The 20,192-nt window shown below is 41.1% G+C and overlaps 3 protein-coding genes across 4 annotated transcripts in view; 2 read left to right on the forward strand and 1 right to left on the reverse strand.

The window, feature by feature from the left end:
• LOC133463244 (uncharacterized) overlaps positions 1 to 20,192 on the forward strand; it is a 401,257-nt gene that overhangs the window by 93,389 nt on the left and 287,676 nt on the right. The window lies entirely within an intron of this gene.
• zgc:65997 (uncharacterized protein LOC794398 homolog) lies at positions 2,949 to 6,569 on the reverse strand. The gene is made up of 4 exons (XM_061745081.1): positions 6,218 to 6,569; positions 5,197 to 5,374; positions 4,183 to 4,277; positions 2,949 to 3,438 (listed from the first exon to the last, which is right to left on the reverse strand). Exons 1-4 carry the CDS (start codon positions 6,542 to 6,544, stop codon positions 3,247 to 3,249), a joined length of 792 nt encoding a protein of 263 aa, XP_061601065.1. The 5' UTR covers positions 6,545 to 6,569; the 3' UTR covers positions 2,949 to 3,246.
• On the forward strand, positions 7,445 to 14,744 carry nphp1 (nephronophthisis 1). 2 transcript variants are annotated; one of them, XM_061745063.1, is made up of 20 exons: positions 7,445 to 7,581; positions 8,079 to 8,140; positions 8,262 to 8,322; positions 8,592 to 8,725; positions 9,008 to 9,200; positions 9,685 to 9,786; positions 9,869 to 10,035; positions 10,201 to 10,243; positions 10,379 to 10,463; positions 10,597 to 10,691; positions 10,853 to 10,981; positions 11,088 to 11,162; positions 11,298 to 11,408; positions 11,529 to 11,611; positions 11,781 to 11,857; positions 11,967 to 12,066; positions 13,541 to 13,653; positions 13,739 to 13,812; positions 13,969 to 14,013; positions 14,220 to 14,744. In XM_061745063.1, the coding sequence occupies exons 1-20, from the start codon at positions 7,516 to 7,518 to the stop codon at positions 14,496 to 14,498; spliced, it is 2,094 nt and encodes a 697-aa protein (XP_061601047.1). In that variant the 5' UTR covers positions 7,445 to 7,515; the 3' UTR covers positions 14,499 to 14,744. The 2 variants fall into 2 exon arrangements, with proteins under 2 accessions (XP_061601047.1, XP_061601048.1); XM_061745064.1 differs by having other exon boundaries at positions 10,204 to 10,243.

Genomic DNA, 20,192 nt, shown 5'->3' on the forward strand with positions numbered 1-20,192 from the left:
GAACTCGGAACTGGGAATGACGTCACAGCCGAGTTATCAGCGTTCCAGTTACAAAGTAGGAAAACAAGTTTGTAGTTCGCATATACCACATGAAAAATGTAAATTACACTATAGCAGCATATATATGCCGAACAATACTTGTATACGACTGATTTAGTGTGACCAAAACTAGAATGAAGTGCTACGGATTTTTACAGAGCTCTCTTCTACTGTTTACAACCGGGGCAGCCATCTTGGAATGTGAACTCGGGGGTGGTGAAGACTCTCCCACTTTCCCAGTGGGAAATCCCACTTCGTGGGGCGTTCCAGTTGAAAATTCCGACTGGGAACTGGGAAATCCCCACTACCGCCGAAGCATAAATCAGCCTTACGGCGTAGGGATACGCGGCGACGCGCACGGACGGCGTAGGCTCTGCGTTCGTGTAACGCAGAACTATAAATCGGTCTTACGGCGTAGGTTACGCAGCGACGTGCTCTGCGTTGGCGTATAACGTGGAACCATAAATCAGCCTGTGCGTGTGTGGTTCTGCTACGTCACACCAGCTCCTTCAGCCCGAACCCGTTCACCTCCCCCGACCGGTTTTTCCCCCTCTGCAGCAAAAGCAAATCTCGGCGTTATTCAACGCTTTAAAGAGAAGGAAGAGTGGCGTCTCTTTGTTGGTGGTGAGAGGACCGAGCTGGCCTCGGCCCTGGTCGCGGCAGGACCGTGTAAACCCTGCTGTCCCCGCAGCTGCGAGCTGCGTCTATTAATAAGCGGGGCTGTTCGGCGTCATCTTCATTCCCCTCGGTCCTCTCCACGCGTGATGCGAGAACAAAGGTGCCATGGAGTCAATGCATTCATCAGGGAAATGACCTGCTGTAACCCCTGCGTGCACGAAAAAGCACCCCCAGACAATAAAAACACTGTTCCATTAAGGAATACCCTCTGATAATATATATATTTTGTTGTATCTACTACAGAAAACTGGTGTCAAACACAACTTTAGGTAACAAACACACTCCGGTCAAGATATAAAGGTCAGGTTGATATCGAAACACTTTCTTTCTTTTTATTTCCCTTTCCTTGTTATGTTTTCTGTAAGGTCTTGGGTCTAGAAGCTGAATACGGAAGTGTAGAGCTGCCACCTCAAAGAAAGTGAAAGAAAAATTATCACGATATAACGTGGACATTTATTGTATAACAATATATTTTCAAATTTGCACAATATGTTATCACATAATTACAATATTGTGTTCCATGTTTGAACAATATATCAGTTTATTACAATATACATGTTAATCAAGTCAGTGATAAATATGTACTACATTGTAATAACGTAATAGTATTCAAACATGAAAGATATAGCTATTGCAGTAAGATATTGTACAAATGTAAAAAATACATTGTTAGAACATTAACATTTCACATTATAACGCAGGGGTCACCAATCCTGGTCCTCAAGGGCCGGTGTCCTGCATGTTTTACATGTTTTGCTGCTTCATTGCACCGTGATAAAAGTGACTGTGTCGTTAAGAGAATTGTGCAGACCTTAAATGACAAGCTGATGGCGATTATTAATTAGAATCAGGTGTGTTAAAGCAGATAAAACTAAAACATGCAGGACACCGGCCCTCGAGGACCAGGATTGGTGACCCCTGTTATAACGTGATACGGCTCTGATTTTCTTTTGAAGATGGTGGTAGTTCTACACTTCTGTAAATGAAAGGATATTCTTCTATAAAGAATGTTTATAGAATTGAAGACACCAGCAACCATATTGACTTTCAAAAATGTGAAAAATAAGTTATATTGAAGTATTTAGGCCAACTACATTATACAAAGAAGACTTTATGATGCACTTTTTATGATATCTTTATCACAATGTGCACTTTTGAAATGGATTATGTAACAATGGACTGTGTAAATCCATATTGTGGCATATAATGTATGGTGTGTTGTGTGCATGTGAGTGGAATGAGTAGTTTACTTATTTTAGGATTTCTTTTATGATAAATGTATTTCCTTATTCGACTCGGGTGCACCTGTTTTTCATTGTGTCCTTTGTTTTTTTTACATTGATAATAAATAATCTTTAGTTTATCAAAAAATTTGAAGAAATTTATGAAAAAATGAATTCATAATGACAATTATTGATAATATTATACTACAAGAAACAGGCCTCTCATTCAGCAATACAATGTGCTCTGCTACCCGTCTATTTCGATACCAGTTTGTAGGTTTCGAAGCCCAAAGTCCATATTTAGCGCCCTCTGCTGGTGCAATATCAAACTACATATAAATAAATCTGCCTCCATTTGATGATGTCCACACAAGGAGCCAGCGATATAATATTTGAAGGGACCTATTATTTAATAAAAGATGACCTGTCAGGTCCAATCAGAAAGCTGATGGTGGAATTGACAATATATTTTGGAATACTTTTCTTTTATAAAAAAAAGTGCTGTTGACTGCTTATTAGCCTTAAGTGTTTTTATCATTACTTTTTGCCAAACTGTCCAAATTCTTTGTATTTTATGTTTAAATAAAATGTGATTATTAAACATTTCGAATGCTGCAAAAGGAATTTTGCTGACAATTTAAAAGGGCTCAACATTAACTCAACATGTTCAAGTATTAGAGGCATCTGGTGCATCAAACACTTTGCGAACTCTTATGACCTCATCACAGCTTAAGAGCTTGTCTTGACCGCTGCAGCTTTTCTCAAATTTCTTGTTAATATTTCAGACGGTGAATGTTAGAGCTTTTAAGCCTTTCAATAGCTTTTCTTTGAAATCTTGCAGTTGTCTTCTCAATTAGTTATCTTCATTTTCAGGTTCTCTTTCAGTTATTTTACAGGGTTGTGAATTTTCAAGAGTAGCCATTGTACTTAAGTCTTATTAAGCATTTAAATGTCTTTAATATAAACCATTTGGAGACATCAAATGATAATGCAAAAAGTCAAGATGAGTATATATTACAGTATTTATAGCAACAAAATGAGCATCAGTTCAAGATATGTTACAATCCTAAGAAATCTTAAGGCCACATCAGGCTGTTGTAGGATGGTGTTACTGACAACGAAAGGCATTTATGCACTTTGCCTTGGAGGTAGCGAAGGAGGTTTGTTTGCGACACAGAAATACCTCTGGTGCAGGACATGTTTCAATTCTTTCGATCGGGGAGTCCACCTTATCTCAGCACAGTCTGCTTGGAGAGTTTGTTCAAAGAACAGCGGTGCATACTTTCACTTATTGTCCCCATCGATTCTACCAGGGCAGTTCAGTCCCGTCCCAGTTGTACGCCTTCCCAGTCTTTTCGATACTTAGTGAGTTTATGATACTCATCAGACACTTCACAGAGTGCTCAGGACTGAACAACTTGTCTTTTGGCACATTCTTGTGATAAGGCCGAGAGAGATCTGTGTTGACTGTTCCTGGATGTACAGACACACACACCACCTGGAAGTGTCAGAAAAGATAACAGAAGTATTATTATAGATGAGGGCTAAGTTGCTGTACGTTATCACCTGGTCTGAAAAGTGAAGCCATTAAGGACTTGCCTTAAAGTGCAATACTATTGACATCCACTAAGACCTCTCTAGCTTACATTTTCTAGTTAAATAAATATTAAATTAAATATGAAATAATTACATTTTCATATTGAAACAGGAAACAAATATGACAGTTTTTCCAGGCATTCATACTATTTGTCATCAATCCTGGTATTCGGCCCTAAAAATGGCCGATATTTGATCCCCTGCAGATGGTTTTGTAACACTGAGGTTGTGGTGTGATGTGGACGGACAAAACCACCAGCCATTAGCCTTTAACCTGGCTGACCATGTCATACGCAATTATAGTGGAGCAGAGTGGACAGAGATCATTTCAAACACAGAGCTGAACACAGGGGCTAATATAGATGTAACCACTCCCAACCATACAATAGCCAACTGTACTACCTCCAATATCTAAAGACTACAACCAGAGTTTTAAGTTGCAAAATTAAGGTTGGGGATCTTGGGCGTGCCACTATTTAAATAAATATAATTCATTTCCTTTGTCTTTATCTGGTCCATATTTTTGGGCATGTCTCCTTGCAGCCAATATGTGTTGAATTCCCTCAGCCACCACAGTTGGAGGATATTCATTATTTCTAGCATGAAAGTGAAATAAAGGTGCCAAAAAAGCGATAAGATCACTGACCCGGGGTCGACCGCGGCCCAGCTCTATAGAAAGATTCCTGGTTGCCATGTTGAGAGCTGCTTTAGACATCCTGTAGCTGTACCACCCACCGAGCCCTGACAGGTGAGCGTGGGGAAAGGAAAAAGAAAATAGAAACCACAGTACATTCATATGCATTCAATGTTAAATGTCTTAAAATAGGTGTTAGTTGTAATGTAAATGTGCCCCTTCTTCTGCATACAGCATCAATAGTGCTGCAACTTGTATGATACAGTAAGTACCCTCTCTTTTAGTTTTGCAAACCTCAGACCATGTCTTTTTTAGACAGAAGAGGCTTTCTCCCAATAACCCTTCCAATAAACTGTATTTCTTCACTTTTCTTCTGATCATGGTGTCACTGACTTGAACATTTTCTTATGCTCTGTGAAGCCTGTGGAGTTTGAAATATAGCCGAGGCATGCTCTGCTGAGATGATTGCTCTCGAATGCTTCCCACTTTTTATTCATCTTTGTCACATAAAATGCTGTCCTCAAAATTATTTGGAAATGGTTTTATTCAGCTGTTTATGATGCCGTGCAGGAACAATTGCTTCTTTAAGACTATTGCTGATGTCTGTCCCACGTGACACTGCCAAAACTTCTGCTGTTATTGAAACTTCTAATGGGCAATAAGGGCATTGCCCAAATTATTATTGTTATTCATTCTTAATTTGTGTTAAATAAATGATGGGATGGTGAATAAAGTAATGCTTTGTTGTCCATCCGAGGTTGTATTTGTCTAATTCTAAAGCCTGATTTATGGTTCCGCATTAAATCGACGCAGAGCCTACGCCGTAGAGTACAGCGTAGGGTCTGCGTTGGTGTAACGCAGAACCATAAATCAGCCTTAAGACCCTGCACAATCAAATTATATATTGTGTTTTTTCACACACTGAGACAAACAAATAAATACTTTCAATGACTTTTAAAGGCGGGGCTCCTAACATTTGCACATGACTGTGTGTTAATGTTTCCAAGCCACCAGCATGGTAGATACCGTTGTCGCCAATGGATCCCACTTTGGCCGTGATGTTGACGATGATGCCGCTGTGTTGTTTGGCTTTCTCTGCAGGCTGCTGACCGAAACCACCACCTCCCTTCTGGAGGAGGGGGGAGAAATGCTTGGCCATCACCAGGGGACCCACCGTGTTGGTCGTCAAAGTGGAGATGATACCCTGCAGAGGAAAATGCACTTCTGGATTCAATACATCCAGTACTTGAGTTGAGGGGGGATGGCATCCCCCCTGAAATAAAAACGGTCAAAATCATCCCCCCTGTAAAACTGCCACCCCCCCCCCCCCCCCCTTTCCATCCCTTATGTCATTTCATCAATGAATGTGGTTTTACTGCTATTTCAACATTTAGAGTCATCACCAGAAAAATAACTTATTTGACAATTTTAATTTCCAAGTAAATTTTCACTAAATTTTCACTTGAAATAAGTAGGACAATCTGCCAGTGGGACAAGATTTATCTTCTCATTACAAGCAAAAAAATCTTGTTCCACTGGCAGATTTTTCTACTTATTTCAAGTGAAAATATACTTGAAACAGGTGAAAATTTTTTCCAGTGATGAGTCTTGTTTTAAGTGTAATGAGATTTTTTTACTAAAATGAGACATTTTAACTAGAAATAAGACAAGTATTCTTGTTAAGATTTTGAGTTTTTGCAGTGATCCATTTTACTTATCCTGTGAAGGACAGAGTCATATTGATAAGTTCAGAAAACTGTTTTTTATTGTTGTGTTTTGATGTATTTGATGTAAGCCCAGTGGATATTTAAAGCTTACAGAAGGCTGCATTTAACTGCTGCTATGTCATTCCTGCAGTATTTCTGCAGGTGTTTTGGTCAGTGCTATTATTTGTAATATATTATATTATTTGTAATCAGCACAAATGATCTGTCCCCATATGATAAAATCCACCATCCCCCCTGATTTTTTTTTTTTTTTTACAACTCGAGTACTGAATACATCGGTAGTGCGGAGGGCACGAATGAATGGAAACGGCTAGGTTTACCTGTGCAGTCACGTCCCTCAGGCTGGTCTCTCCTTTCCCAGAGGGGTGAAGCATGGCAGAGGAGTTGACGATGAGGTCCAGCCGACCGAAGGTCTGCTTAACCTGGTCTGCGGCTCCGCGGATGTCCTCCTCCCGGTTCACGTCCAGCTGGAGCACCGTGACTCTGCCCGGGTGTTGGCCGACGAGTCCCCGCAGCTCCGCGGCTCCGTCCGGGTTTCTGCATGTCGCTACGACAGCAGCGAGGCTTTGGTTTTTTAATATGTATTTGCAGAATTCAAGCCCCAGTCCCCTGCTGGCACCTTGAATGAGAGCGATGGGAGCAGCCATGGCTGGTAAACCTACAGCTCACGTGAATGACATAACTAGTCCTATATGCTGCTTTTACAACCCCTTGAAGGCTCGTAATGTCCACTTACAAAAAATAATAACAATCTATTTGGACAACAAGGCATTTAAATTATGGTTTATCTTAGATATTTCACGTTTTTAAATACTTTTTGAATATAGAAACGCTGAAACTGTTATAATTTATGTTAAATCAATACATTTTGCTAGTAGGAAGGAAAGGTTAACGAGGGATCATGAACGCCACACACGTTTCACAACAAACACAGTGCGCCCCCTTGAGGTCTGTTGTGAAAAACTTACACAACCGTAAAATTGCACGTGACTGTTAATGGAGTGTGCATGATTCCTGTTTTCCGAATAAAAGAGACAGAGAAAAAGTCCCTGAAAGTAGGATTTAAAGTTGTATTGTGACAAATAAATATAGCATGTCAAAAGATAAAACCCACTGAAATAATGTATTTGTATTATTTTATAGGAGGGGAGTCCAATGAAGAAGAAGAATGAAAAAATAAGGAACTTATCAATATTAACTACATTCAATTATTTGTATATTTATATTTATTTAATTATTTCTTAAATGAAATATAACATGGATAGAGAGAGCAACGCGTACTTCTCATCTTTACTATACTCCCGCACACTGGGTGGCGGTAGTGGCATACTTATCCTTTACAATAATAATAATAAACAAGACATGGTGTCTTTAGTTTTTAACTATCCATTCCGTTTTGATCATACAAAACATAAATTAACGACATTTTTAAATACACTTATAACAAGTAAATGCGCCATGGATCTGAAATGCGCAGACAAAGAACGAAGGCATAAGGGTTTTACTGCACCGAAGAAGAAGTCGGTTGCCTAGCAACCCCGGATGTTTACGTCCGCCTAGCAGGCTAGCTTCTCGGCTAACATCTGTATACGGGTTTGTTTCCTAAATTAAACTATAAATGCCATTAAAAAAAGCAAGACCCTTGCAGCTGCTCCAGGGAGAAGTTGACCAACTTCAAAGACAGGTTTGTCTGAAAATCCCGTCTGCATCTCTGTGATAAAGCAGGACCAATAATTAGATATCTTAAGTGAAAACGACAATGAATGACAGAACTGTTGCAAACAATGTGACACGAGCCAGTTAGTTTCTTAAATCTGTGTAGTTGTTTAAAATCATCTGTTTGTAAATGGGGTGTAAACCTAACGTACATGTCAGCTCGTTGCAAGAAAAGGGAAACGTTTGATTGTATTCTTACGATAGTAAGGATATAACACATTTTTTAGTTAATGAAGTGAAGACGACATGCATTTAAAGAAAGATAAGAAACATATTTAATGAAATAAACAGGTGAAAACTAGGCAAACATGGACCCATACCCACAGATGTACTAATGTCTCAAAAATGCACCTTAAATCCATATTACTATTGTTAGATGTGTATGAGGTATTTAATCTGCTATGCAATGTAACTTCAACTGTTCAGCTTCACTTCTTATTTGCTGTCATGGTTCCTCTAAAACAGGCTGACAGTTTGATGAAGGATGCTCAAAGTCAGGTTGGATCCAGTGAAGATGCATTTCGAAGGTAAACAAATCTTAAGTATTTCTGTTGCTTTTTGTCTCTCGTTGCAATTTACATACATTTAATTGCTTTTAACATAACGTTTAAGGATTTAAATTTAATCTAAACATCCTTTTCCCTGCAGGTGTCAAGACCTTCAGATGTCTGCACACAAGACACTAAAAGCACTACAGAAGTTGACAAAGGTTAGTGCTCCAAAGATAGAGAGGCACAACTCTTCAGTTTAGCTCCTGGATCACAAAAAATGCTGTAAAGGCTAATATTACACTAATAAACATTATTTCAATCATTATGGTGTTGCAGGTCTTAGCAATGTAATGTGCATTAATGAAAAATAAACAATTTGTTGCAAATTTTTTGTGAAACTAAGTTTTCAAAGAAGGCTTATCAGTGATTAACATCAGTTTTGCTGAGTTATGGGTAAGGTGATATAATCTGATGGTTTGTTGTCCAGGCTGATGAGCCAGCCCTGGTGAGGAACTATGATCAGAGGAAACAGGAAGAGGAGAGACGACTGGAAAACATCTTAGAGCGTTTGAACAAACTCTCTATGGAGCTTTCACCACCAGGACCCAGCACTGGCCTAGGGTCAGTATCACTGTGTTCTCTGCAAAGAAACAAACAGAATATCAAGGTCAATGATGGTTTCTTGTCAAGAGCACAACAAGAGAACAACATTAGAAGTATTCACTGCTCGTGAGGCTCAACGCCCCCTCAAAAATGTTATACATATTATTTCACAGCTTCAGATATTCAGTTCTATTTAATTAACTCATTTAAATTTCAGGGAAAAGTGAAAACTAAAACTGAAGTTTGACTTCTCATTTAAATCTTACAATTATCTTCCCATCACTGTGTTTTGATCGACAGGGAAATTTCAAAGGAAGAAAGTCAAGATAGTGTTGACGAAGACAATGATGAAGACGGCACCGATGATGATGATGATGATTATGAAGATGAAGAAAGGACAAGCGCTGTAAAGCCACCATCTCAGTCTGGTCCCCAAATCTACACCATCCTCTGTGATTTCAAAGGAGAGCAAGAAGGAGATCTGTCTGTTCGGGTGAAGTACATTCTATTTCAGAAACATTGATAAAGTACAGGGGGAATGCATATCAGCAGTCTGCAGGGTTGGTAGAAGTGCTGCTGCTTCCCTCAAAGGATCTTTATTGTACTGTCAAAGGCTGCAGAGTAGATGGGCTTAAGCTTAATTTGTGTGAGAAATTGCTGTTTATAATTAAAAAGATTGTTCTTCCCTGTGACAGACAAAATATCTTAATATAATGCAGCTCAGCACATTTTTGTTTGTTGTCCATTGGTGATGACGGGGTTAAGACAATCAGGCCTGTTAAGAGGTTGAACCCTGTTTTTTCTTTCAATTTAAGAGTGGCATTATATTCCACAGTATTTGGTGAAAACAGAAGATGGCAGTATAGCCTCTCAAATGCAGTGATCATATTCCAACTGTTCATTCGTGCGTTCATGATGAAGCCTTTTTCTTATTGTTATTAATTCATCACTAAAGTCAAGTTGTGCTTCTGTTTCAGCGAGGGGAAGTGTTAAGGATAATCAGGAAGACAGCAGATGGATGGTGGATGGCTCAGGACATGAAAGGCAACAGAGGAGTGGTTCCAAAAACCTACCTGAAGGTGCAAAAGAAAGGCGTTCACAAGCACCACAGCCTCTGTAGTTTCTGTGTGATTTATTGTATCTCTTTTCCCTTTGTCTTAGGTTGGCTCTGGTGTTGATGATGAAAACGATGAAGAGGATGATGATGAGGAAGAGGATGATGACGATGATGATGAAGAAGATGAAGATGAGGAGTCAGAAGAAGAAGAAGATGAAGAAGAAGAAGATGAAGAGGGGGAAGAGTCTACTGATGATCAAACTAAACACAGGTTCAACATTGAACTTCTCTGTTTGATCACACAAAGACTCCAGATGTTCTTGCATCTCTTTCTATTTTGATTTAAAGATGAGGAATGTTGTTTTAGAAGGACTTTGTCAGATGTTTTTTCATTTCTAAATGGGTTATTTGTAATGTATTCATTATTCGTTGACAGCAGTGCCTCAAACTGGTCGACTGTCAGAAAGGCTCTGAATGAGGTAAGACTGTGCATACTCTACGAGTACAACCACTACAGCTCATGCCAGTGGCAATTTTCAGCTCAACAAATTATACATTTACAATTTGTATGTGTTTACAGATTATGCTTTAGATTTTTTTTTTGTTTGTGACAGATTGATGCAACAGACGTGCTCTCAGCTATGGGGGCTATACCTCCAGGATTTAGACCGTCGACTCTCAGTAAACTGCTGGATGAAGGTCATTACCCAGCAGCCGTGTGTGTGTGTGTTTGTGTGTGAACAGTCTACAATCACTTCTGTCACTTGGTGTTAATACATCTTCAACATGCTGGATGATTAAAAGGCAAAGCTCCCTCCGTGTTCTGTTACAGATGCAACATACAAAGGAGGTCATCATATTCAGCCCGAGCTCAGCCAATCCCAGCTCTCCTTTAAAGACCTCTTTCTGGACCCGGACACTGGCAGGGTGAGGTCCTCTCACTGTTTTATAGTGTGTGTTTGTAAGAGTTGGATAGTGTTTATTAAAGTGATGATTTCTAGCAGTGCATTACAGTGCATAACATCCAAGTGTATTTTTAGACAAAATACACTTTATTTCTTTTCAATTGTGGGTGTCGTGTCATGTAGGTCCGTGCTCGCCAGGTCAGGACTTGTGTGTGTTTCACTTTGTGGAGCTGCAGGCATATTCCCACTCCAGGGGTTGGAGTTCAGGTTCTCAGCAGACACATCCGTCTCTGTGCTTTTGATGGATCTCAGGTATCCGGGTTATTTCGGTCACGTATACAGCCATTTTCTACAAGTGGAAACAGCTGAATTCATTTTAAAAATGCTTATTTTAATGTGATCTGCAATTGTGCTCCAGGTGTTAAGTAACATCCACACAGTGAGGGCAGACTACAATCCCAAGAGCCCCAAGAGCTGGAGCTTCTCTCCAAGGGTACGACGAGACCCCAGCTGCTTCCTTTAGAGCATTGTGTTACAACATCTCCTTTCATTTAAACTATGAATGTTTTTTCTGAGCTGCAGTACTATAATTGTGTATTTTTTCTGTGTGTGTGGGGTTTTTTTTCAGATCACCGGTGTGCTGCCCACCCTCCTTGATGGTAGCTGTTTCCTACGCTGCAACTCTTCCTCTCCTAACCTTGGAATCCTCTTTGAACTTGGAGTCACCTTTATACGCAATGTAAGATGTCACACGTGACACTGAAGAGACTAATAAATCCTTCTGTATGGAGACGGATAATTGAAAGGCAGTTCAATCATTTTTGGAAGGCACACAAGTCTGTTGTTGTGTGTGTTTTAGTCAACGGGGGAGAGAGGAGACCTGAGCTGCGGCTGGGCGTTCCTCAAATTAACTGATGACGCTGGAAATCCACTGTCAAACAGGTACATCCACAGAAACACAACATGTGTCTGTGAATGAAAAGGAGATTAAAAAGTAAAAGCATCCTAGGACAGTTACACTCTCTATATCAATCTGGATTTTATTAAAGAGTTTGCATTAATATTGTTTTTCAATATAATACTTCAAAATCTAATCTGATCTTGTGTACAGGATGTACGAGCTGCCGGTGAACGGTGGCACTCCTTACGAGAAGGATGTGACGTTGGAGGTAACACTCCCTAGAAGATGTAAGAAGAGATTGTACACTCAAAACCTTTTTTCACAAAATGTGCAAATATTCAAGGAAAAAAAAACTGGAGCGATGAGTTAATAGCATGCATCTTCTCTCTTGTCAAGCTGCTGGTGGTGTTTTCCAGCAGATGCTCCAGACCAGACGACAGCCCAAACTGATTGTGAGGCTAAAATCAGCCAACAGCAAGACAAGAACACAGCTCAGGTGGGAGAATCAGAGAGAAAAGCCAAAAAACGAGCTTCAGCACATGTGGTGGATGATGTGTTTCAGTTTTGCAACAATAAATCATTCTTAGATGCTGTCAGATGCATTCCTGGCTCCCACTAGCTCAAGCCATGTGGGTTGTACATGCATAATGTGAACAGAAAGTTTTCAGATTTCAGACATTTTTACGCAATTATTGTTTCAGACTCAGTTTAGTTAATTTTTTGTTCATTATAACAAAATAAAGTCTGAAAAAAGACTTGTTTCATTAAGTACATGGTTGAAGCATTTTTAGCCTTACATCTTCTCAGCAACGATCCTAGAAATGTAGCACATTTTCTATGTTGGAGTTTTCCTCCCATTTTTCTTGGCAGCCCCACCAAGCCTCAACCAGGGAGCAGAGTGTCAGTTCAGAGCCATTTTCAGGTCTCTCCTGACAAACTGTGCTGGTTTGGGTCATGGCGGAGCAACTCCAGGACTCTCCCAGTGTTATTGCAGCCACTCATGTGCAATCCTGACTCCAGGTTGTTTGGTGAAATGTAAACTGTCACCCCAGGCTGAGAATTGAAATACTCTGGAGAAGATTTTTCAGTTTTTTTTTCCCCACTTTGATTCGTCTCCATTTTGGGTAGTATGCCAGTCTCAGCTGCAGAAAAAACAACCCCACAGAAAGATGTTGTCATTCCCACGTAAGGACAACATCCATATAAAACTGTCCAGTGTCTGGTTTCCTCCACATAATGTGGTGCATACTTTTGTAGAGTCATCCAAGATTCTTTATTGTCATTGTTCATATTTCATAACAATAAAATTCCAGGTGCTTCATCGCAGGTGCTGTTCCTTATATAAAGTGCAAGATAAGAAAAAAAAAAAATTTAATGCCCAGAAGATATCCATGTGATGGTGGTCAGATGCGTGTTTAGGAAGCTGATGGCTTCATGGATCCATGAAGATGGATCCAGTCACCTTTTGAGCGTAGGATGGCTTCTATTTGACTTCTACCTGAAAGGCCTGAGCGGTGGAGCAGCTGCACTGATGGTTGTCAAAGGTTTCTTCTTTTCCTGTCCAAAGAAGAGCTCTGCATCTCATTCATTTTGTCCAGTTTTGTTTTGGTCATAACCTTTAATCCTCACATTCTTAGACTGGCTGGAAAGCTTGATGAGTTTTTGGTTATCCCCAATTTTCTTCCATTTAAGAATTCTATTTATTTTGGTCACTTTACATGATTTCTTGTACCAACACATTACACCACCACTCTGTGCCGGTCCTGTCTCACTGGTCTGCAGACAAACTTACCGCTTCATTCATATGTACACACCTTCAATTTTGGAACCAAATATAAACAGAGTTTCTTTCCTAATTCTGAATGATGTTTGTAATGTCCCTGAAACAAACAACATGTGCAAAACATAAGAGCACTTGAAAGCCTACTCTTTCCAATCTAGATAAATGACAAGTCCATTCTCTTGTTCAGTCTCCTTCCAGACACTCTGTTGTTCTGTCTGAGCTGCATCCACCTGCTGGTTCTGCACCAGCAGCTGCTGGCTGACAAACTGCTGATGGACAGGCCCACCATGCAGAATACAGGTAACTCTCACAACAAACCCGAGCTGTGCATACTCACTGCTGTTTGGAAAAAAAAAATAGTTTTAAATATTTGTCTCTGTTTCAGATCTGATATGCAGTCCGATACTTTCAACCTTCCCTGTGCTGCTGGAGCAGACAGACCTGCTGGATGCTCTCAGGGTAAGAAGGAGCGGCTCTGTGGTCATGCTCATGCATGAATTGTTTTGTAATCGGATTGATCAAACTTTTATTTTTCTGTAGTATATTGCTCTATCAATAGCAAACAGTTTTCATCCAATACTGGGCCAAGTTTGAAATGAATGTGTTTTCTTCCAGACTGCCTGGACGGAGGCTGAGATGAACATGAGCAGAGCACAGAAGGTCTGTGTTACCTGTGTGTTGCTTAGGGACATTAGTCTGTAAATGTATGTTAGCTAATGTTGTGCCATCCGAGTCATGGAAGCAGAACTGCTTGTGTAATAGTAACACAGGTCTGCAGAGGATGAGAAAGAATAGAAAATTAGAATTTAGTTTGAGCGCGTCCACACTGCAAATATAAACAGGTGTTTCCTCTTTGTGTGTTTCAGCGAGACCCGCCGTATTTGAAGCAGGAGTTTGTCAAAGTTTACATGTCGTCCGTATATTTCCTTCTTCACTCGCCGTCGTTGCCCTGTCACCGCTGGGCGGACCGGGGCTCGGAGGAGCAGCGGGCTAGAGTCATCTACTCCACATTAGATACTCTCAAAAACTACCACCAAACCACGGGCCAGCGCGCAGGGCCGGACATCTTTTTTGACTCAACGCATCCACATCTCGCGTTTGATGTCACAGAGCTGAGCTTTGATCTCTTGCATGTATCACGGTGACGATGACATCATCCATCAGAACAAATGTGCCTTTTGATTTTAGTTATTTTTCCTCATGGTCGGTTCTGATTAGAAATAAATAAATGCACATATTTAAACACTGGCAGTCAAAAGTTTGCTGCAGGTCATGGATCCTATTAGTAGAGCCCACAATGCTCCTCTTTTTAAAGTTGGGATAAAAGTAACATTCATCTTTTTTTATATGAAATTTGTAATAAAACGTTGACTTGTCGAAACGTGTTCACATGAGCTTGATTTTCATCTGCGGCACCTGTGTTTGTGGGTGGTGATGGGGAGGGAGAGAGGGTGGGGCAGTGTAGAGTTACAGGACATTAGAGCAGCGTTGAGAGAGAGTAATTAGTTGGCTGCAGGTCTTTTTTTTTAGCCTGGTATAAAAGAACAGGTACAGGCAGCGGGAGGGTGAGTGCAGCCACGGACGGTTGTTGTTTCATCATGACACAGTTCAACACAAAGGGTATAATGTTGAAATGTGTATTGTAACTAAATACCCAAATGGTACCTGATGCTTTGCAAATGTTTATTCACGGTGAAGACTGTAAAAATGTCATCAGAATGAGAGTTCAAACAGCAAGGCTGAATACACTGACAGCTTATCTAGGCTGTTGCCAAGACATGCTCTTTTAAACTAGCCACATACCCCACCACTTTTAGCATAATTTATTGTTTTGTCTGTTATTTGATCTTTCTCCTGTAAAAAAAATAAATTCCCAAAATACAAAATTATCATGCTGGTTTTGTACACATGTAACGAAACACTTGGAACACAGGAATTATTTTATACTATTAAAATGCGTTCATGTCTCCAAGTTGACCTCCTTTTATCCACTCTGAAGACAATTGGTTTTCCTGCAGATGAATGCCCAAATACTGAGCCTTTATGCAGTTCAGTGTTTGCAGGTGAATCATTTTCCACTTCCTGTATTTCCACATTCCAGTACTGTTGCCGTGGTGACTTCATGGTCCCATCGTGACTGGATAGAGTTACATTGGGTTTAGAAAACTGCATGTCGGAATCAACTCCAGGCGAGACACATGGTTGTTTATTATTTTACGTGTTAAGCTTTTAGTTTTTACCTAGTTTTAAGTATCAACACTCTTGAGAGCATGTTGATTTGGTTTTCTTCAGTTATGAATTAAGAAGGTAAAACTGAGCAAAATGTCACAACAAAAAACATGAATTCCAACCAATTTCTTTCAATAATAGTTTATTAATCCTTGAAGGAACAAGCGATGACGCAAATACAGCTGAGATTATGTTTTTAAGCTAACTGTGCTGGTGACTGTCTGACTTAAACATGTCTGCAGAAAAGTTAATGTCATATTACATCAAAAAAGAGAAAAAAAGGGGGCACGGTGGCTCAGCTGGTAGTGCAGCTGTCTCACAGCTAGAAGTTCTGGGTTCAATTCTTGCTGGGGACGCTGTGAGTGCTGAGGGAGTGTTTACTTCTCCCATGACTGCAAAAGGGCCTTTCTGTGTGGAGTTTGCATGTTCTCCTCGTGTTCCCTTGGGTAGCTAATGTGAGCTACCCTCACAAAAACATGCAGCAGCTACAAGTCTGAAATGAGAGAAAATCAGGAAAACACACAATGGGCAAACGAGCCTTTGGAATCTGCAAAAGAGAAAACACAGAAACGTGAACAGCAAGAGACACAAACAGCAACCATTCCTGGTCTCTAAAACTGAATTAAGACTAGGCTACTGCGATTATCTGCCCCCCAAAACTGTGGAGTGAGTATGTAGGTATGTATGTATGTGTGTGTGCAAAGTGAAAACAAGGCTTTACCTGAACTGCAAATATAGTAGTGGAGAAGGGAGGGCACAACCACACCAACCGAGAGACCAGAAGCCGACAAGGGAGAGAGCCGAACCCAGGCCACCAGCAGCCACACGGAGGACCTGAAGAGGGCAGGAGGATCCATCCATCTATCTATCCATTTTCTATACCCGCCTTATCCTTTGCACTGGGGTCTGCTGGAGTCTATCCCAGCTAATTACAGGTGAGAGGCAGGGGTACACCCGCCGGACGCCCACCACCACAGACACCAACATACACTCATGAACATGAACAATCATTCTCTCACCACTCCCATCTCCCCCTGGAGGCCCGGCACAGCCGAGCAAGCCCCCCCCCCCCCAGGCAGCACAGCGAACCCAAACCCGGGTCCGGCCATCAGTCCCCCCGCCCAAGGCCGAATGCGAGAAAACATGGGTGGAGGAAGACCCCACTCCTGCCCCTGGTGATGAGTGTGTGTTGGTGTGACTAATGCAGTTAAAACAGGGAGGTTGGAGGTCAGGGCACCATGTGGCTATGCCAGTAGCCACGTTTGACAGTGCCCCCCCCTCTCCAAAGACCCTATGTGCAAGTGTCTTTGTCAGGTGTATATCTGTTGAGTGTATAGATGTCTAAGATGTTATTAAAACTGAGGAGCAGGCAGTCCCCGGGTATGTGAGACGGTGTCCCGCCTGCCCCGGATGCCCCAACCATTCGGACCTAAGTGAGTGTGTGCATGAGTCATGTAGGGGAGCAGGAGGAGGAGAAGAGCACGAAGCCAGGAGGTAACACCCCCCTATAGACCACAAAAGTCCCCACCAGGCCAGGGACAGAGCTCCACCGTGACGACCGCCCATCGCATAGTGTGGGGGAGCTGGAAGAGTCCAAACATAAGATGGACGTTCAGGAAAGGTATGAACAGAGGAGGTTGTGGTTAGCACAGAAGGACATGGCAGAAAAACTGAAAAACTGAAAAATGAAACGAAACTACTGACAGAGAAGGAGGAAGCGCTAGCTCATGAGAAAAGTTTACTGGAAGAGGAGAAAAGAGAATTGGAGCAGAGCAAGAATGAACAACATGGGACAACACGGCTCACTCTGAACGATATGATGTCAAAAGTCCAGAATGAGGAAAAAATCCTTTAAGAGAAAGAACAAGCTTTGGAAGATAAGATGAGAATATTTTGAAGGAGAGAACTGATACTTCCAACAAGAGAAAGAAAAGCTATGAGAAAAAGCTACTGGAAGAGAACAAAAGAGAGAGTGAAAAAGTGAAAAGAAAAATGAAAAGGAGGAGATGGATTTAGAAGAGCAGAAGAAAAGACTACAAAGAAAGGAAAAGAAAATGATGGAGGGCAAGAGAAAACATGAAATGGAAATGGAAGAGTTGCAAGCAGAAAAGACTGTTTTGGATGAGAAAAGAGAGGAAGTGCAATACTTGTGGCACAATCTTGATGTGAAGAAAGCTGAGATGAATAAAATGAAGCAAGAGAAGGAAAGAGACAAACAACTGCAGACCGAGCAGAAAAGGAGGGAAACCTTTTAATAGAAGAGAGAAAAGACCTGGAAATGTGTTGGAAGAAACTGGAGCTGGAAAAAGCTCAAATCTGTGATATAAAACAGAAAATGGAAGAAGAGCGTAAGAGTGTACTTCACCACAACAGAATCCACATTACTGCAAAAACTGCACTGAACCACGTGTCAATCTCCTGCTCCATTCTTCCCTCGCTTGTGAACAAGATACCAAGACTCTCCAACTTGAGGAAGCACCTTATTCCCAACTTGGAGAGGACATTTCACCCTTATTCAAATAAGAACCATGGTCTCAGATTTGGAGGTGCCGGTCCTCATCCCTGCTGTTTCACACTCGGCTGCAAACCCCTCCAAGGACAGCTAGAGATCACGGCTTGAAGAAGCCAACGGGACCAAATTAATTGCAACAAGCAGATATGAGAAGATATACTTTGGCATATTTGACAAAGGGCAGTCCTGACAGAGTCAAATTCCCACCAGGAATGCTACTGGCTATGCAAATCTATCTCTTGCTCCATTTATACAGGAACTGAATAGCCCACAGCAACAGACTCAGCAACCCATACTCTTGGAAGACTCTGCACAAAATACCCAGAGGGAGACAGTTGAATGCCATCTACATGTCCACAAAGTGCATGTGTACAGGTTGGACAAACTCCCATACCCTCTCTGGGACCCTAGCGAGTTTATAGAGCTGGTCCAGTGTTCCACAACCTGGACAGAACACACACTGTTCCTCGTGAATCTGAATTTTGATAATCGCTTGGGCTCTCTTGTCCAACATTGCCACATAGACCTTACCAGGAAGGATGAGGAGTGTGATTCACCTGTGATCGGGACACAGGTGAATCAGAAGTCAGAAGAGGGCGAGGGAGTGTCCCTGATGTTCACACAGTCTTGCAGAGGCATGTCAACCAAGAGAGCACTACATCATCCACCTCTGGAGCCCTGCCACCACGCAGCGGTTTGTGTAACCATTATTCTCTTTAGGACATGACGTATTTTCTCTCACTTTATGGATAAAGAATGAATTAGTCATTTGAGCAACACATTCTTTATTAAGTGCCTGGCTGTGTATTACATTGTGTAACTACACCTGACACCAACGGATTTCTGTTGTCTTTCCAGACTGGTTGGGGAGGTGTCTGTGTGTGTTTTAATGTGTCACTTGTAACCAGATACAAAACCAGGGAGCTATCCAAGGTGTGTCCATGAACACTCCTTGTTTTGTTGTGAGCCTCCTCATCTAAATGTCAAAAGTTTGTTGTGTGTGATAAAGGGCACTTCTAGAGTTTATCGGTGAAAATAATCACAAGAAAGACACATTATCACTTTTCTTTGTTTTGCATGATTGTTTTTAAATGTTAAGTTATCCAAAGTGCTACTAAAATATTGGCATTCCTGAATTTTTTCCTCTTTTCAAAATGTGCCATTTGGATTTAGTTTGACTCTCATCACTTGCCAGTTTAAAATAGTCAGTCCCCTTCAGATGTGTTTGTGCCGCTGATGTGTGCGACATGTTGCTATCTGGCTGAAAAGCCCAAAATGTCATCTAAAGCTTATTATGTTAACACTGGTTGGCACATGCCTCCATTATCTTACATTCAGTGGCTCCCACATTAAAGCGAGAGAACCTCCACCATGTTTTACTGCGGGTGGTCCAGGTTTCCTTTTGATGCTTGTGAACTAATGAAAATAACGTACACAGAACTCTCCCATGGGTTCTTCTGCTCACAGCCCAATATACCAGAGAGACTGTGGAGTCTTTCTAACTGACTTCTGCAAATATTTATCTTGACATTTTGGGCCATTCTTTCAATAGAGGCATCCTCCGAGGCCTTCGCTCATGGCTCTGCATGTGATTTAGTGAGCGAGCAGGATATGTTACAGGCTGATACTGTTATGTAACAGAGTTTTCCACCAGTCTTACCAGACTATGTTCCTGTTGTGTTTTCCATTTATCTTGGAAGTCAGAATCCGGAATGAAGACACATCTGTGTTGATCACGTTCCAGCTACAAAGTTGGAAAATGCATCTTTTCAACTGTCGGACTAGTTGTTGTTGCTGGTAGCCATTGTTAGTCATTTGGATTCAAACCCCTGTATTCAACATTTAGCACATTCAAACAGCATAGCAACATATCCACTGATTAAAAAAAAATAAATAAATAAAAACAGCTGGTACTTTCTGTAGGTCTGATTTAATGTGTTTAAAATAGGACAGAAATGTTGTAACCGTAAAATTAACTAAGTGTTTAATATGTCGATGTAAGTGAGCTATGTTGGACTCTAAAGTTGGAGTAGTTGAGATCACATGCAACAGGAAAGCAGGTTCTCTGTGAAATTCTCTCTGTGCTGTCCACCCTGAT

The sequence above is a fragment of the Cololabis saira genome, chromosome 17 (assembly GCF_033807715.1).
Source record: "Cololabis saira isolate AMF1-May2022 chromosome 17, fColSai1.1, whole genome shotgun sequence".
Classification (NCBI taxonomy): domain Eukaryota; kingdom Metazoa; phylum Chordata; class Actinopteri; order Beloniformes; family Belonidae; genus Cololabis; species Cololabis saira.

Excerpts from the sequence above, each read along its gene's own strand:
- zgc:65997 (XM_061745081.1), bottom strand. The coding sequence starts at position 6,544 with ATGGCTGCTCCCATCGCTCTCATTCAAGGTGCCAGCAGGGGACTGGGG. Across the intron at positions 5,375-6,217 it reads TGAGGGACGTGACTGCACAG|GGTATCATCTCCACTTTGAC; the intron begins GTAAACCTAGCC and ends TTTCCTCTGCAG. Across the intron at positions 4,278-5,196 it reads GGGATCCATTGGCGACAACG|GGCTCGGTGGGTGGTACAGC; the intron begins GTATCTACCATG and ends CTCACCTGTCAG.
- nphp1 (XM_061745063.1), top strand. The coding sequence starts at position 7,516 with ATGCCATTAAAAAAAGCAAGACCCTTGCAGCTGCTCCAGGGAGAAGTT. Across the intron at positions 9,201-9,684 it reads AAGGAGATCTGTCTGTTCGG|CGAGGGGAAGTGTTAAGGAT; the intron begins GTGAAGTACATT and ends CTTCTGTTTCAG. Across the intron at positions 11,163-11,297 it reads GCTGGAGCTTCTCTCCAAGG|ATCACCGGTGTGCTGCCCAC; the intron begins GTACGACGAGAC and ends GTTTTTTTTCAG.